At 42.2% G+C, this 18,263-nt stretch overlaps 1 protein-coding gene across 1 annotated transcript in view; it reads left to right on the forward strand.

Annotated features, from left to right (window-relative positions):
• Positions 1–18,263, forward strand: part of EEPD1 (endonuclease/exonuclease/phosphatase family domain containing 1) — a 61,208-nt gene that overhangs the window by 20,862 nt on the left and 22,083 nt on the right. The window contains exon 2 of the mRNA XM_057367731.1: positions 12,118–12,169. Within this exon, the coding sequence (XP_057223714.1) occupies positions 12,118–12,169 (52 nt within the window). The remainder of the gene's footprint in view (positions 1–12,117; positions 12,170–18,263) is intronic.

Below are 18,263 nucleotides of genomic sequence, written 5' to 3' on the forward strand. Positions count from 1 at the left end.
GTGGCACCCCGTTACGTGAGATGGGAGCAGCAGGGAAAGCAGAGAAACCCTTTGCCATCTTTACTTTGTGTCCTGCTCTGTCCTCTAAAGAATTTGKCACAAGCTGCTGTTGGGGTGKGGGAAAGAAAATATTACTTGACTGYGGTATCTGGTCAGATAAGCCTCTTTGTCAACAAGGCCGTTGTGGCAGTATGTATTTGCCACACAGGATAATTGTCCTTTAGGATGAGTAATGAGTTATTATACTCTATAASTGTGTAATTTGAGGGAGTGACCACYATGGCAGATGGTAGCCCTTGAATCCAGAAGATCCTGAAGAAATTCAGCAGTGTCAATAGGAGCCTTCTGAAGCTCAAAGGAAAACCCATAGCCCAGCACTGCAGGTACAATAAGCCCTTGCTTTAGTGCAAATAGGMAATTGGCTTCTTTGGCATCTGCAGACATTTGCAGAAATTTCCTCATTCACCAGCTGGTGCAGTGCTGGAAGATGTTATCTCAAGGTTATAGAGTTTATGTGCTTTAGAAGTTTTCAAGACTTGGCTGGGTGAATCTACAGCTGACCTCATGATTGCCCTGTGTTGAGGACGCTGCTTCATCAATCTCTTTTGACCAGTGTTCCTGTGTTTGTGGTTCTGTAGTACTGCTAGAGACAGGTACAAGGGATTTGGTTGGTAGAGGATTCTTCTCTTTGGCAAACACAGTCTCAAGGAATTTTCTGAGAYGCAGTAGAAAAAGTGAATGGTAGCAGCCTGTGGAAATAGGCTGTAGTCTGCTCTGCTGCATGTGTACATTGCTTCTACTTTCTTTTTCAGGGGTCTGTCCCTTCTGCTTGGTGTATCTCTGCCAGCAAACTGAGCAGAGGCTGCTTTGAGGACAGCTGTTGGCTGGGGGAGTGTCGACTCAGCCAGTTTTTCTGACTTTGAGAACTGAGGACAGATTACATTTGCTCCCGGATTAGAGTTACAGCTATGTGATGCATCCTCTGGAGGTTTAAATCAAACCCTTTCCGTGTTACTCCGATACTCAKAGCAAAGGCTATATGCGGTTGTGGCTTTTGGTGAACTGGAAGCTTAAGCTTCACGTAACCCTCATCACACTTCAAAGTCATTATTAAAGTACAAAACAACGGGACTGATAGAAAAACCGTCTGGTCTGTTATTTGGGTTAAAGTTATATAAATGGCACTTTAAATGCCCCATAAGCTAAATTCCCTTTTCTAATGCAGTATCATGTGACATTGTAGATGAAGCTGATAGGATACTTTTGTAATTAGCTCTTGGAAAGGAAGCTTTTAACTTCTTACCCTTATTTGACRGGTCTTTTTCATGTCTAATTTGTACTTTCTGTGGGCTCTCTCAGATGCAGCCTCAGTAYTGGCTGACTGTTATTTCCTGGCTACAATATTCTTTGCATTTCTGGCAACCTAGGAGTTGCACCAGTGTAAACAAAATTCTTTATGGCTTGGCGTCAACACCACTTGTAAATAGTGGTGAAGACTGACAGAAAGCTGTGTTGTCTTCTGTGGCTTTTTTGACATTTAAAGGCTTGTGTACATGCAAGACAGGAGTGCCATCTTCTCTGATATGTAAAACTTGGGTTTTCTGCCTTTGCTCCCTCTGGCCTGCTTCTTTTCACAGTTTTCCATTTCTTCACTGCATGTTTTGGACTTTGCAACTGACCTCAGTTTTAGGAGGATAAATGCTCATATTCACTCAAGGCTTGGGGGTTGTTCTGTTTCCAGTAACCTTCAAGTGGGCTAGCTGAGTGATAATTTTGAGGAATTGTAATCTCTTATGGCCTTTTCTTCACCATATGGGATAAATGCTGTGAAGAGAGCAACCCAGTTGTTGGCAGTGGGTCCTGATGCCATCCCTGTGTGTGGAGCAGCAGATGGCTGTGCTGACTGTGGCTCTACTGTTGACGTGCAGACTCAATAGTGTTGGGCTRGGCCTGCACTGGTGACTTTAGTGGGAGTGGTGCTGCAGGAGTGTTGTCTTRTTAAACCCACACTTTCCCCTCTCTCATGGTGTCTCAGTCACCTCGACAGTCTTTGAAAGCCTGCCCCTTGCCCTTGCAGAGCACTGGYGTCAAGGTCTTGTCACCAGCTTCCCAAGCTCCACTCTGGGAATGAGTGGGCTGGCTCTTGGCCACTGAATGGGAGGTCCTTACAACATATGGGCTGTGTGCTAATGCAGTTCCTGCTTTGTTTTCCACCTGTTATAATGGTGCACTTCATTTAAGCCTTTTTGTCAAATGTCCTTGAATTAGTAAGACAAGAGCCATGGAGAAAAGTACACTTGACCAAAGCAYTGTTCTTGGTTTCTGTAGTGTTCCTTTTCCCTCGTCACAGTGCCTCTCCTCAGTGGCTTCATAATGTCTCTGAGCATTTCTTGTGCACGTTCTTCTGTTTTAATACCCAATTTTTAGCGTCCTTCACCACTTAAACAATTCCAGTTTGGCACAAAGTTTTCTGCAAAAGATGCTCATATGAAATGCACAGTGGCTGTGGCGCTCTGCCAGCCTCTTCAAAGTAGGAGCTACCTCTTGAGGGTCAATCTCTTTAAGAGTGTGCTGTAAAAAACTTCAGAGTTCTATATCCAGATTCAGTCAGGAAGCTTCAATACTCTTTGTACCACACCAGGCTAAATCTTAGTGGCACTCAGATGTMAGCAGTTGATGRTGGTTGTACTACCATAAAACTGCAGCATTGCTCTTGAGCAAGTGTTTTATAAAACAATCTGACTTTCATTGTATTCCTTTGTAAGGATTTTAACTAAATAAACTCCTTTCTCTGAGATGAGGATGTGCATGTATAACAAAGTAATATTGCATTAAGTTTCTGAGGTTGAATAAGGGGCAATGATGAGCTTTCACATAAAAAAGTTGATAGCACATGGTTCATATACATGACGGAGAAAGGGAAGCAGGCTATTTCAAATCGTATTTTATTTTGCAGGGAGACAGAGGTATATTTTTAAATAGAGAGTCCSTATTAACCACTTTGCCTCCCAAGGCCCTATAATTTTGCTGGTAGCTTTGTAATCCGTGGCAGGATGATAGTGTGGTGGTGTGCCCTTTCCCAAGSGTATCCAGTTAATTTAACTAAGGATACTCAGTTTTTCCGTTGCTGCAGTAGGGCAGGATTGGGTGGGAGAAGGTGCYGTTTCTGGAACTAAGACTCTCTACCCCAGCTGGGAATGATTCASAAAATCCAGAAAAAGAGCCAAATGCCAGAGACTGTGTACACTATAACATAATGCCTATATTTGGAAACTCTAAGTCACCTTTGCTTTTTATGACCTTCTAAATTTTTGTTTTCAGTCTTGGTCTCRTCTCTTGTTGGACAGATTTGAATAATTCAGTGCAAGTTAAGTAAGTTGTTCATGTCCAGTTTTAATGACTCAGAAGAAATCAATGTTGCCACAAACATAACGTTCTCTGTGAGTCTTTCTCTTCCTGTGGAATCATAAGGAAACAGGCATCCTTTGAAAATTTAAAACATAAAACCCTATTACTATGGACATTATACAGAGGATTTTGCCCAACTTCAAAACCACTGAGCATAAGATGAAATGATTTGAATGAAGAAATTATTGCTCTTAACTAAATATAGKAAGAAATTAAATACTGAGGAAGAAAAATGCATTTTATCCCTTTTTTAAATGCAGGCAACTGATTTTGGTTTGCCGTCTGTCAGAAGTGAGTTGCAGCAACTGGTGAATTTTTTCTGTGTGTAAATATAACATACCCATACACACACTTACCCGCCACTTGCAGTAGTACTCTCTTCTGTTGCCTGAATTATCGTGTAGTGAAGTGTTTGTCACAGGAGCAGTCAGTGAAGACGGAGGTGGAAGTGGTGACAGAGAAGCCTCCTGGACTGTCACCCTGAGTTCTGAATTACTTTGGGAGTTCAGCTGCATTGCCTCGGCATGTACCTGGTCCCTGGTTAGTGATTATGCACAGACAAGATTGCTGTGTTTAGTATAATTTAATACAGGTATTTGATTTACTGATTCTTTATTCATTAAGCTACTACTCTGTAGTCATTGTGTTACYGGCAGGCCCGGGCCTTTTGTGGTATCATCTCATGCATTTGGGAATTTGGGATATATTTTCAGCTGCCTAGGCTATTTTAAACCCTCTTTTAAAATGAAAAAATAAATCAACAAATAATAAGTTAGAACAGATGATCCTTTTGAGCCATTTGCCTAATTAACCTTTGCCTCTCAGGAATCAGCTTTGGTTCTGTTCAATCAAGTATCCCAGCCCTTAATAACCACCATATCTTCTGAGGACCTTGGAAGTCTTCCCTGACTTTTACTTTCCTAACTGCTGCCACTCTCTTGGCATTGCACCAGTTTTCAGAAACAGAATTKGAGAAGGACAGGAAAGAATAATAACAGGATATTGAGAGAAAAGGCCATAGGATGGCCTCTAACTTAGTCAAGTGTTTCTAAAAAGTAGTTGAAGCAGTGCTTGTACCATGAGTACTTTGTGCCTCAAATGCAGATTTATGAACCTAATAATGAGAGAAAGGACTGTATTTATTGCATGCACACAAAGGATGACCCTWCTGTGACTTCGTCTTGTGTAAAAGTTTGAGGGATTCTTCAGAGAGACTATACAAGGGGAAATGATGTTCTATCTCTTTCCCCCTTACCTAAAAAAGGAAAGAATTAGGCCTGAGATCTGATCCTCTTTGTGGAGAATGAGGTAAACAGGATGTTTCCCTGTTGCCCCTAACCCCTTCTCTATGATAGAACMCCCCAGAATTTGCACAAGTGTYCCAGTGAACATCACTGCCTCACAASGTGGGAAACACCTTTTCTGGGTCAGTGGATAAGAGTGTTGCTTTAGCGTCACAGAGGTTCTGGGAGTTTTGAKCAGCTCCCCTCTTTGATTTTGCTGAGTGTGACGTGCTCTGCTTGCTGACATAGTGCAAGTCTGTATGCACAGCAATGTGGATTTCATCCTTTTGGAAACAGTTTGGGCTGGGTGTTTCCAAGGAGGTGGTCAATAAGGCTTCCATGTCTCATTATATGTCGGCATTCACATGTTTTCTGCCATTGGTTGTGGTTTGGGTCATTGTGAGCATGTTTTACTTCCTCCCAGAATTCTAGGAAGAAGTTTGCTGTTCTTGCAACCTTTTGGGTTTTTCTCTCATGCATAGGGAATATGCAATGCCCAGAGTTTATGAATCATCGCTCTGTTTCTACAGTGATACAGCTGCACTGAARCCACAGCATCAGCTGAACATAAATCAGACCCTTGGTGCAAAGTTCATAGGCCCTGCAAAATGATGGCTTTGTTTCAACTTTAGGACAGAGAACAGCAAGGAGAGAGCCTCCCTGAATTCAGGGAACCACTGAAATAGGAAAGGAAAGAAAGGAACTATTTCAATTGCCTCCTGCCTGCTAGCTTGGGTAATGCTGCTGTTCTCCCCCTTCAGCTCTCAGTAGTAACCATCCATAATTCATGTTTTCCCTCTTTTCGTTCCATTACAGTTTCCTTTCTCCCCATGACAAATACTCCAATCACTCACATAATGTAATGGGATCTATGAATGCAAACATCAGGGTGGGAGTGTTTGTGTGGCCTGCACTACACTGCCAATTTCCTTGATGGATTTCGGCTTCTCTGCTCCTTCCATTTACCCTGGTTCCCCTTCCAGCTGCAGTGCCTTGATCTGCTTTTTGGTTTCAGACCAATGCTGCAGGCAAATCAGCAATGACTAGGCATTGAAGAACGTCTGCTTTCATGCCAATGAGGAAACTGCAAAAGAAGTAGCCCCAAATAAAATCACCTATGTTTAGTTATGTACATGTATGAATGTTTCTAAAATTGTATGTAACATCTATATGATCAATTTTATATGTATCTATAGTGTAGCTGGAAATAAACAGATTTCATATGTAGGAAATGCAGCTCCCTGATTTTATTGTAATTTCTTCTTACTGTAGATACATTTTCCTGATAATATTCCAACAGTTTTTGTTGTGTCATTAGCTGACAGTTAGTCCCAAAGCAATATGGCATGGTATTCCCCTCCAAGCCCATCAATTTACTTTATAAGCTCTCTGGTGGCTTCCAGCAGCTGTTAAGATGTGGCAGTGGACACAATTTTTCCTTCCATTTAAGGAGTGATTGAGAAGATGCAGATGCTTTTATTAGAAAAGGAGGAACTATTTTTTTTCCTCATCTGACTTCATAGGGGTAGATGGAGGAAGTGTATAAGGCTGAAAGTCATTGAGCATGCTTTTGTTCTTTCCTTTCTCTGCTTTTGTTTTGTGGAGGTGTGAATGAGTAGGGTTTTGGCGGAGAAAGACAACTTTAGAAATGGGATATGCCAGCAAAAATAAAATGGCTTTTTCCAGTGCATGCATTGGTGAAAGTTTTAAAGGTTGCTCCATCACTGTAAGGGCAGCCCACTTAGGTGACCCATTGCTCTGGTCAGTGTGGGCAGCCCAAAAAAAGGAGTGGCACAGATCCCTTTTCACCCCCAGGGTGCTCAGATTTGCTCCCCCATCATCTCACYGTGTTAAACAGTCTGCCGTGCTGTTGGTGGGAGCCTGCTGTTCTTTCACCCACCCTTGTGCGAGGTGATCATCACAGGGGCACACAGAGCCAGGAAGAGAAGCCTTGGGTCCCCCCAGGCTTTAGCAGCAAGGGACAATGCCAGCAGCACCTCTATATTGAAAGACAAACAACAAAACCCCTCCACCTCGTTGGCACACTCCACACWCCACCACCACCTCCCTCTACATTTGGTTAAGCGACAAGATCTGCGTTTTTCCCTGTTTGTCACTTCTGGGCTGTTATCTTTCCCCTCTCTCCATGTGTTTCCCAAAGCAGCATGTGCTTTATGCCTGAGCATCTGGCTGTGCTTAAAACAATTAGACAACAGTTCATCACAGCACTTAACCTCAGGCTGTCGACAGCTGGGGCAGCGGGGACCACCGCAGCCCACACAGGGAACACATCCACACGTGGGCAGCTTCCCCATCCTTATTGTTACTCAGCCTGTCATCCAGGAAACGCTGTAGGAAGCACAGGGGCTGTGGTGTGAACGGTGGTGAGTGTGCCCTTTCAGCAGCAGAGCCGGAGACCAAGGCAGGGGATGGGGAGAACAGGCAGCTGATGGAAGAGTTCCCTTCCACGTATGAGGTATCATTAGCATAGCTCAGCTCCTTTCTTTTTTTTCTTTTTTCAGTCCAACTCTCATGTTCCATGCCCATTCCTTGGAGCAGAATAGGTTTATCACTAAGGCCAGCTTGGATAGATTTGCAAATATAATTTTGGCATACAAATTTGGTGACCCAAGTGGTTTTGTCCTGTTCTTTTTGTTAACTAACTCAGGCATGCACCTGTTGTTAAGTACTCGAGTTACATGCATACATGTCCTACTCTTAGATATGTAAGGGATCCMTAAAACTTCACTGTGGGACATAACATGTTTGTGGGATCTTATGTCAAGAACAAAGAGGAAGAGTTTGTGGACCAAAAGGAAGAGGGGGAGAAAGGAATAATTTAATGTTGCTTGAAATGACAGTTTGGGATTGAGTGGTTTTTGCATCAGCTGTTTATGGTAATGTCTGTGAGTTTAGCAGAAGCAAGATTTGGTATAGCTGTATGCTGAAGGAGGATACAGAAAGGCAAGAGAAGTCAAATGGCATTTCTTGATGTTGTTAACTTTAGGCTCATGCACTGGCTGATGGAAAGTGTGAGGCTTTTGGAAAAGCTCWGCCTCGAGCAAAGGTATGGAATTTAGCTTTTTTAGGGCACTGTCATGAGGCCAAGCGTTCGYTTAAAACACTTTGCTGACTCTCTGATAGCTGAACTTACTGCTTCACATTTTCCTTACTTTCTTCTCTTTCCCTTTTCCTCAAAATTACCAGGCTCTTCACTGAATGAAAGGCACAGCTCCCGCTGTGCTCAGCTCAGCAGACACAGGWCATTGTCCTCACTGATGCTCTGCTCTGGGGACCCTCTCTCTCGACAGTGGCAGCCAGGTGACCTGTGCCCRTARTGGCTGCAGTTCTAATTCTGTYCAGGGTTGGTCCAGAAGCTGGCTRTAATTCTAACAACCCCTGAAGCACTCTTCAGGCTGRTTTTGGAGGAAGCAGCTTCTCTTCCTCTGGTGAAGACCTCAGGTGCATTCTGCATGGATGGATCTGGGATCTGCCTTGTGTGACAGCACAGCATCCCGTCTGCCGTGCTGCAGAGCCATAGGTTCACTGGTTTGCAGGYAGATGACCCTGTAGTGTTTTTTTGGAAAGCCTCAACATTCCCCACTGCAAGAGCAGATGGGCAGATGGGATTTTGTGGGCAATGTGAATTCAAGCTGGGAAGTGCAGCTCAGTGCAAATTGAACACAGTCATGATGGCTCGTGGTGAATAGGAATGCACCAGCCAGCAAGGAACCTATCTACAAGTTTGCAGCCTTGCAAAAGACTGCCAATATTACTCCTGGGGATGTGGGATTAGAAAGAGAAACCCAATGCTACTTGTTTTTAAGTAGGAAGACTTTGAGGAAAGGATTGCAATGGTACCCTGAGGCGTAGAAATGCACGGTGGCTATAGGCGTTTGCTCAGCACTGTGACTAATCTTCTGGAAATCAAAAGGAATTCCCTTAGAGGAGAATGTCGTGCGTCACCCATGGCCAAAAAAGAGAGGGAGTCATGTGTTTCCTTGACAGCACATCATGTTTGCATATTTTCAGTGCTGGAGGAGAGTTCTTCATCCTGCTCAYTGCATGTTTTCAAGTATTTAGAGTGTGCCTGGGGTGCCAGGATATTAATTTCAATAGCTTTGTTTAAATAGATCATGAAAGTAATTCAGTCAGTGAGTATTTTTAATAGAGTTTCAGATTCAAGCAGAGCCATTTTCAGTGTTGTTACTCATATTACAGCTTTCTTAACCAGTATCTTTTAAAGCTGGTAGGTTAGAGCAGGCTCTCCAGGAGCCATAAGGTTTCTTTGGGAAATATAATTTTTCTATTACTTTATTCATGAGTCAATGTTTGCACAACATGAGTGAGGATGAAAGAAATGATGCCAAGGATATATATAAACAGAGTACTTAAGTTTTGGATTGTAGACAGCAAGAACTTGGACTTCAGTATTGGCTTTTGGTAACTCTATTTGCATTTCATTAGAGATTTTATTAATTKGAGAGTCTCTGCCTTCCCCCCAGTAACTGACTATATTCTCATCTGCTCTGAAATTCTTGATGAACACAAAGGCTACAAACAGCAAAGTTATGAGTCCCTAAAGAAGCAGCCGGATTTCTTTTTGAAGCATCAAATGCCCAAAGCAGCAACCTTAAATGAAGCTGCATTTCCAAGCTGACATTGYATCAAGTAGCACCTACTAATGTTGCTTGGACCTGCTGGAAGAAATAGCAGTAAATAACTGGTTATCAAGGGCAATTATCCAGGTAGTGGACTGTAATCCAATGGAYGGAGGATTCACGTCTGTGAATGTCCTTTCAGGAAAGAAGGATCTTGCRGCTGGTGGTATAAAGGCTGGCCCTTGCATTTGCACATTCCTTTTGACCAAGAAAAAATACCTGAGGAGAAAAGAGTAAAGTGCTGGGCAAGCATTGATCTCTCAATTTGTAACAGAAGAGGAAGTCTTTTTCTCACCGGTAGTCAAACTAATGTTGCTGCAAATCATGTAACAAYTTTGAATTGAGATTTGATTCTGACCCTGCATATGCAGTATCTCTGCAAGATGTAAACCCTTTGTCTGCRTTCTTCACCTCTAAACAAGAGTARARKAWYKMMATAAAATAATGAAATAAAGTAAAAWGATTCCTTCTCCCTGCTTTGTTACTTGCTTTGGTGTGACTCTGTATCAGTTGAAAAAGTTCTTGTGGGGCTTTTCTGGTGAAAATGGGAAGGAAGGCAGGTTTTTACAGTGAGATCATGATCTTTAATGAAAATGATACTTGCATTTGGGACAGTCTGCATCTTTCTTCTGTAGCTGTTGAATGTCAGATCACTCACAAATAATGTTCTAGAAATAAGTCAGTCAATTGTTAGAAGCATCTGCAGCCTTGATTGATTTGATTAAGTAATCAAAAAGTCTCTAGCTTCAATAGGAAAAAGACAAAAGTAATTTGCATAGCACAAGCCACATACACATAGACTTGAAGCCATCTTTGCAGCAGCCCAGCTCGATGTGAGATGCATTCATGTGTGTGCTAGCCTAACTCCCTCTCACCCGTGCTGTGTTTTTCTCAAGTGCACTGCAACAGATGTGGGTCATCCAAAATGAAGAGGTGACTCCTGAATCAAGAGACAGGTCTTGATTGTGACTGCATGGATACTGCCCAGGTTGTTGGACTTTGTTCTCCAAGGTGCATCAGCTGAGGCTCCTTCTGAGCTGGACAAAGTGCTGCAGTGGTTTTTTTTAAATGGAGCTGCCTTTGCTTGCTGCCCATCCCATCTTTGTTTTGCATGCTGACTGAATTAYGAGGAAAATGATGTTTAAAAATTCCTTGTATTGGGTTTGCACTTTCCCTAGTTGCCTTCCAGTTCATGTGAATGCGTGTGTGCAGCCTAGTGTGTTCACCAAACAGTAACACCAAATCACTTGACCCCTGCTACCACAGTCGCTGGGCTTTAATGGAATATCTTTTTCATTTTTCTGGTTATCCCAGTYTTTTCTGAACCACATCCACCCTCTCTGTCTTAATAGTAATAGTCTCCACAGACTAGAAATGTATTGTCTGTGGCTAGTTTATAATTCATTGGATATAGGCTTTTTATGATGCCTTGAAGACACTGAAAGCTGGAAGTCCATTAAAGTGAAAGCACATTTGTGTTTAGGGATTAGGCTGTGAATATCTGCAGTGGAAAGTAGTAGGACARGACTAAAACTGCGCTTTGCCAGCTGCTGTTGCAGGATGGATGTACATGATTAACATATAAGGTGCCAGTGGATGTTCAAGAATTATGCAATATTGCTCTGAGGTTTTAAAAGGCTGACAAAACTTTTTGTGTTATATCCTTTGGCAGACTTCTATGTTGACTCTTCACACCTTCTTGAATATGAGCTTTTAACCAAACTGGCTTTTTATGTGTCTATCTACRGGGTGGTGAGAGTAATTTAAACAATATTTGTATGCATCATTTGRTTCTCCTATTGCCATGCAAATGTTTTTGTATCCCTGGGTAAAGGAAATTATCCTTTGGAGTCCAAGGATAATATTAGGTGACTGGGTTTAAGACTGAGTAAGGAAAGTGAGCATGTGGAGCTGCAGTGCGGGTCTATTCCAGGGGTAAAAAGCCTTCCAGCTTTCTGTGAGCCTGACTGGTGGCAAGTAACTGAAGTTGAAGGAGGATGGAYACCTCTAATAACTCATTAAACTGATCATGAACGATTAGATGTTGTATAAGGTTCTCACATATACTCTGATTTAGCTGTGATTTTGCCCGTCTAACAGGGCAGAATCCTGCTTGAGTGACTCATAACCTCGTTGAAGTGAATGAAATTCAGTGTGCAGGATTTAGCCCCTAGAGGTAACCTTAGAAAAGATTCAGTAGGTAAAGAAATTTCGGACTGATTAGCAAAGGGCATTAGAAGAATAGTAACTATGCTTTTAAACCCTGCTTTTAAACAGTGGTCCACATTTCCTTCATCTCTCCCTCAAATTTCTTGAGCTGGGTTGTCTTAATTACTGCAYCTCATATATAATATCATAAATCCCTGGGAATGGCTGTTTTGGGACTCAAAGAAACTTGTTGGCACTGAATAACAAAGTTGACTACAACTGACAGAAATGTCTAGAATGCTTTTCTGTGTTTGTCATTSAGAAGATCTTTTGGTGTTAAATTGGGTATTACAAAAGCAATGATGAATGCAGTTTCTCTGTAAGGAGAGTTCAGATACGCCTGTAATTCGGAAACCAAAAAATCTGCTTGTGATGGCTAATTCAAGGCAAACAAAGTGGCACTGTCTCTCTTGCTTTGGTTTGTTTTATCCTGAGCATTTCTTGTATTCCTTTTGTCAAGAGAGAAGATAAAAAGGGAGCCTCAGTTCTGCTGCTTGGATTTCTGTAATGCTTGCAATGGATAGATTAATTCTCTTTTTCTCTGTTTTTTCTTACAGTATCAAGCTTTTGGCTGTGCAGGAGCTGGCTGACAGAGAAGCACTGGAAAAGGTATTAAAAATACATCTGATGCAACTATTGTAACACATTTAAGCTCTCAAACTCCTCTGTGTTACTTGTGCTCCCTAACTTCATGGAAAATCATGCAGCATAAAATAGGAAACTTCGTATCTACATGGTGCATGAAGGCAGAGGGACGATGTTTTGTCTAAGCTGACCATGTGCTTTTGATTTTAAGGATTTTTTTTTTTATTTTACAGCAAGTTTGGGGTAAGCAATGCTTAACAATAAGCAATAAATAATAAAACCCAGTGTTGCTCTTCAGCCAAGGGTATTGAAAGCATAGCAGTACCCTGGAGGGCAGGTTTAGGTCAGATATATGAAAGAAATGCTTTATTGTAAGGGTGAGAAGGATGCCTCATTCCTGAGAGTGTCCAAGGYTGGATGGAGCTCTGAGCCACCTTGTCTAGTGGAAGGTATCCCTGCCTGACAAGGGCAAGTGACCTCAGCCTGGGGAGTGGTTGTTTGGGACAGTGTCTGGAGTGCTGCAGGAAGCTCTTCAGAAAGGCTCAGCCTCAGAAAAATGATCTTTCTAAATTGAGCTCTCTGAATATTTGATACCTGCTTTCATATAGTGCCAGGCTTAAAGAATTTAAAAGGCCAGTTTAGCCCTATGGAAAATAACAGRCTTGAATTATGTAAGTTCAAAGAAATTTGCTATCTTTATTTTTTAAGTACAGGAGGGAAAAGAAATGCACAGACTAGAACAAAATCCCGTGTCCAGCCTGCTTGCTGAGTCAGGTTTTGAGAACACCATGCCGAGTTTTGTGTCCTTAAATCATTATTTATCAGCATCATACTGCAGGAATACAGAACATTATTAAATTATAATATTTTAATATTTATTCTAAGATGGGTTTTTCTGATTTTTGAGGGAAAGTTTCCTTTAAAGTAGCTATGGACATGATAACCTAAAATGGTTTTCCCTGTAGGACACATTCCAGTCTGTTATAGATGGTTTTGAACTTCGGAAACTTTCTTGTTTCTAAAATTTGATGCCCAGCTTTGAAAATGTTTTTAYCTATTTTTGACATGGAATCCCAGARTGAGCAGAAGCCCCCTGCTGARCAGCCTTGTCCTGGACAGACTTAGGGGTTGCAGATTAGCTCCATGAAATCAAACCCCACTGGAATTAAGTGCATGTGTATTGAATTTCTTGAGAACCAGGGTCTCAAGACATTGTCATAAAATTACCATGACCATGAAAAGCACAGGCAGACTGTGAGGTGAGCACATGAAGGCTSTTGGAGCAGGCTGGGAGAATGTGCTTGAACTGTTGGAGTCTTGCTTTCTGMAAAAGGATTTAGTGCCATTCTATCTTACATACTTAAGCGTCTTGAAATGTTTCTCCACCTTGGCTATTGAAAATACACTGAACACACTGTGAGAAGCTTTGTGTCATGCAAAGACTCTCTTTGTTTAGTTTCCTAAACCCCGGTGTTTTGGTGAATTGGGCCAAAATGGCCCTTTAAGCTGAAGATCTACCACACTTGGCAGCATTTGTGCCTGGGGTTGCCAAGAGCGAAGGCGTGACTGGCAGGGTTTAATTACAGCCCATCCTGGATCAGGACAAGCTTGACTGACCCTCGGATGCTGCTTATGARCTGGTTTGTATTTCTGGGGTGCCAYRGGCTCCTGYAAAGACACAGACAGGGGTGCTGCTTGTGGAGCTGAACCCCAGCACCATGCTTTCTGCCTTTAGGAGGAATGGGAAAATCATGGTTTATCTCAGTGATCCAGGTCACGTAAGAACAAGAATCTTTACCTGGAGAAAATTCTGGGTCAGAGGTGGGCTGTTTGTGTTTGTTTTGGCCACAGTCTGTCAGACACATTCCAGCACAGCTCCACGTGAGAGGTCTTACAGGCAGCTTGAAACCAAGGCCKTGCTTACCTGTATTTTGTCCTACCTTGAGCCTTCAAATCGATGTGTTTGCTTCCCCCGCCCCCTTGCTGAGCTCGCCTGCTGCTGTGGGATTGCGTTACTCGCATGCCTTCCCTTCAGAAGTGCTGCTGGCATTTGCCGAGGGCAGTGAAGAGCACAGATGGCGAGGTGCCATGGGAGGGCTTCCAGTCGTGCCAGCCTCGTCCCCACAAGGGTTCAAGGCCACTCAGGCTTTAGAAAGAAGTATCACAGGCACGCAGGCTTGTTGGTGCCKAGCCCTGTATGAAACATCTCTTCCTCTTGCAGGAGCACAGCTCTGGGAGACACTCCCAGCGACGTTCTTGCGCCAGTGTGTTTTTGAATACTTTACATCATCTAATTTTGGCAAGTCCTTAATTGCAGAAGAAGAATTCTACTTGGCAAATGTTAGTTGTGTTTATTTGGGGAAGGGGAAAAAATAATTCTCCCGAGGAACATGCTGTTTTTGTAGTTTAAAAATAAATCTGTGTAAATAATTAGGTTGAACTGCCTAGCCAGGTGACATTTCACRTTGGCAACTGTTTTAGCTTTTGAATTCATAGTCCTTTTCCATAGGCAAGCATGTACACCAAAGTAATTGTTCTCATTGGTGCTTGATGCCAGTAAGTTGTGCAGGAAGATTCATCCTTCTTACAATAAAAATAAAAATATTACTTGCATTCTAAGTATTTCCTCCTGCATCTTTCAGGCCTTTAGAGGGGCTCTTGAGCTCATTTCTCCTTCAGGGATGGGTTATAGAAGAAAGTTAAATAATTTGTAGAATTTAGTAATCCCTTGATAGCTTTTTATAAGGTAAGCCTGCTTTATGAASAAGCAACAGTAACCCATTATTTTCCTGTTTCTTTATTAATAAATAAATGCATCTGCTGTTACTTCAGATGCCAAAGGACTCTCCACTTGACTCCATAGACAGAGAAATTTGTTGACTTCTCATCTAGGAAATGCATGTCATGTGATTCTGCTCTGCAGTTTGTTAAGTGTGGAATTCATCTGCAAAGTGATTGTTATTCTGCATGAAGTTGGAACATATCTATTTAGACAGATGCGAGACACTGGCTGGGCTGAAGGACCATAGGAACTGGGGTGAGAATTTTGATTTTGTTTAGAGATGATGTTCTTGAAGGTGATGATAACTTGCAGCTTGAAAAGTCCTTGTAAATAACGTAAGTTTCACTACTGAGGTCTGCCTGAGCTGCRTCCAAGAGGTCAGTGAAAAGAAAGTGAAAAGAACAAAGTAATTATCAGTAGGCTCACACTGTCTGTGTGGGGATTTTCACCTTCACTGGAGAAGTTTTGAAGGTCACAAATCAGTCACAATCAGTCTTTCACCTGGTGTCTCTTARGCACAGAGTGCATTCTCTGGCCACCAGAACAGGCAGTGATGTACCTTCTAAGTAAAGGAAGGGATCTCTTCTGTCTGCTGGCCTAATCTTACTTGGTCATCCATTGGGAATTTCTGCAGGAGAAATTCTGATCATAAGAAAACTCTGATCAGCCTTCTCCTCCAGGTAGATTCCTCTCCACCCCATATAAAGAGCTATTTCTCTTTCCTCAAAGAAAATATATTTACCTTGTTGTATTAGATGGAAAGCATAGCACTATAAGCAAACAATCTCTAGAATCTCTTTTTTTTTTTTTACTTTTCCCATCTCCCTCTACAGTACTAATGGCTAGAGTTGTCTCCTATGATGTGGAATCAGATTCCTGGATTTCCTCACCCGTAGGAAAGACCAGATGTCTGTATTTGGGAGATATTTGCTAAATTCAGCCCGTTCCCATCACACAGAATTTTCACACTGTAYGCGAGGAACCAGTGAAGCACAACTGGGGTGATAATGAGGAGGTGACATTATTTAACTAAAAGAAATTTAACATGACTGCCAGTGATCAGAAGTGGCTTTGGTTTGAGGGGAAATTCAGTGACTACTGTTGCACAATTTTACAGGGCAAAATGCAGGAGATGAGGGCAGAAGGGAGTGCTTGTTTCTTTCCAGAGGCGTTGCTCTGCTGGTGCAATTTCAGCTGCAGTCAAAAACAGGTTTGTAAAGTGCTGAGCTGCTCTGTGTGTTCCCTGCTGTAGCCACCTTCTTTCTACACAGCACATGGAGAATTTTAACTAAAAATTTGCTTTTGTTTTCTTGATGCAGTGTACTGTTTCCTCCAGATATTATCAGAACATAAAAAGTATGACGTCAATTGAGGTTCCAGAATTTCCAGTATGAAATGCATCTGCTCGAGGTTTTTATTTATCTTTTGTCTGCTTTTGAGTAGATTGAGCCAGATCAGTGTTTAATCATGATTAAGCCCATTGTAATCTCTGTTCTTTATAAAATCCCTCTCCGAGCAGAGCAGGTTGTTTATTTGTGAAAGGTTATCCCTAGGAGATTTTCGGTGTTTGAAAGAGAGGTGCTGTTTTTCATTTGCAGGGGTAAGCATAGGCACATTGCATCTGTCTTGCATGGATATAAATGTGGTCGTGTGTGCATTTGATGTGATTTTTTTTTTTTTAAATGTAGCAGCCATGTACCCCATGAATGCATTTAGTCTAGGATTGAGTCTTCGTGTGCATATTTTSAATTGCCATAATCCTTCTGTACAGTGTGAGCCCAATCTTGCAATCTTGCTTTGGGCTGTTGATTAAAAAAGGTTAATAAGGTAATTTGCAATTAATGAATTATTTTCGTAAAGGAGTTACATTTACTACCTATTCTTGGACATRCCCTTTCCAAAAAGCAGTTGATTCCTTTGAAAATCAARTACATTTGGATGTCCTCTACAGTCAGATAGGGAAATAGCAGTCTTGCTTTCAGAGATCAGGAAAAGGAGATGTCGACTTGGCCACTGACTCAGTCAGGACCAGTTTGGTCAGTTTCTTCTAGCCCTGCCACTGCYTCATTTTTCTGCTCCCGGTTTCAAGGGAGGATAGGTGGACTCAAGTCTCTGAGCTGTGGGATGGATTTCTGCATAGTTCATCAGTGGTTGTAGATCCTCCTGCCCTGCTCCTTCAAAGCCACCATGGAGTCAATGACTGACCACTTGGTGTAAAAGGAGATTATTCCAGATCATCCCATTGATTTTGCTTTAATTCTTTTTCTTGCCTTATTCCCTGTTRCTTTACTCATTTGCTTTCCCACACCCTCCCTGAATTTCCCCTTCTCTCCCTTGTCTTGCTTGTTTACCTGAGTGCAAGTAATACTCAGGAATRCAAAGTAGCAATTTTCTCAGACTTTATCCCCTGGGGTCACAAAATCTCAGAGTGAGGGGAAGTATAGCTGTAATTGGGAAGGAATAGTTTTTGGCTGAGTGGACCTGCAAGTGACATTGACAGCATTTCATACTAAATGGGAGGTGTTTTTGGCATCATCCTATCTATTAAATTGTCTTAGGAGCACTGCAGCTATGCTGTGTTTGCTCCTGGCCTTTCATATTTTGCTCTTTTCTATCCTCTAGGAGGGATCTAGATGGCTGGAAGTTTAAGGACATGCACTGGTGGACCTTAGAGTTCTGGCCAGGTCCATGATGATTTCAGTAGCTCTGCAGGAGGACCTATGACTATTTTGTCTTTCCAGGCCCCTCAGCTGTGAACTCTCATTGTGTGGTCAGCAGCAGAGGAAGCACAGGCTTTCATCTGCTGGGATTTCTGGTGTCTTTGATCTCGGCTGATTTTTTTTTTCTCTGTAGTTGCGTTGCCCATCTCTTTTCTGATGATCAGTGGAGTTAAATAAAGTAACACTAGAGTCCACACTRTACACACCACAGGGAGTTGCAGAGACCACAGATGCTACTAAAATGCTGTCCCTTATGGGATGCCCTCTTCTTCCCTAGGGCACAGCTCTGCCTCTCTGAGCAGTGGTGGTATGGAGATTGCTTTTAGAATAGCTTGGCAGTTTTTGTAAATCTCCTGGCCTTATCCCTGAATATAAGMCAAACTCATCCAATAGTGAAATCATTCTCTACTTCCAGAGCAGGAAGAAACAKGAAATAAGTGTTTACAAGTGTTGGATGTGTTAGGATTTGGTTCTGGAAGGTAGAAGTAAGAGGTCCTTAGTCAGTCCTTTTTCCTGGATTTCTTCTAGAAGATGGTAGAAGGTAAAGCAAGTTCAAAGAATAGGAACAGTTTTGAGCAGTCAGCAATTCAGGGAAGAGTGTTGTTTGGTTTTGTTG

Source organism: Malurus melanocephalus, unplaced genomic scaffold (genome assembly GCF_030028575.1).
Source record: "Malurus melanocephalus ecotype Western Australia unplaced genomic scaffold, MMel_1.1 scaffold_83, whole genome shotgun sequence".
Taxonomy (NCBI): Eukaryota; Metazoa; Chordata; class Aves; order Passeriformes; family Maluridae; genus Malurus; species Malurus melanocephalus.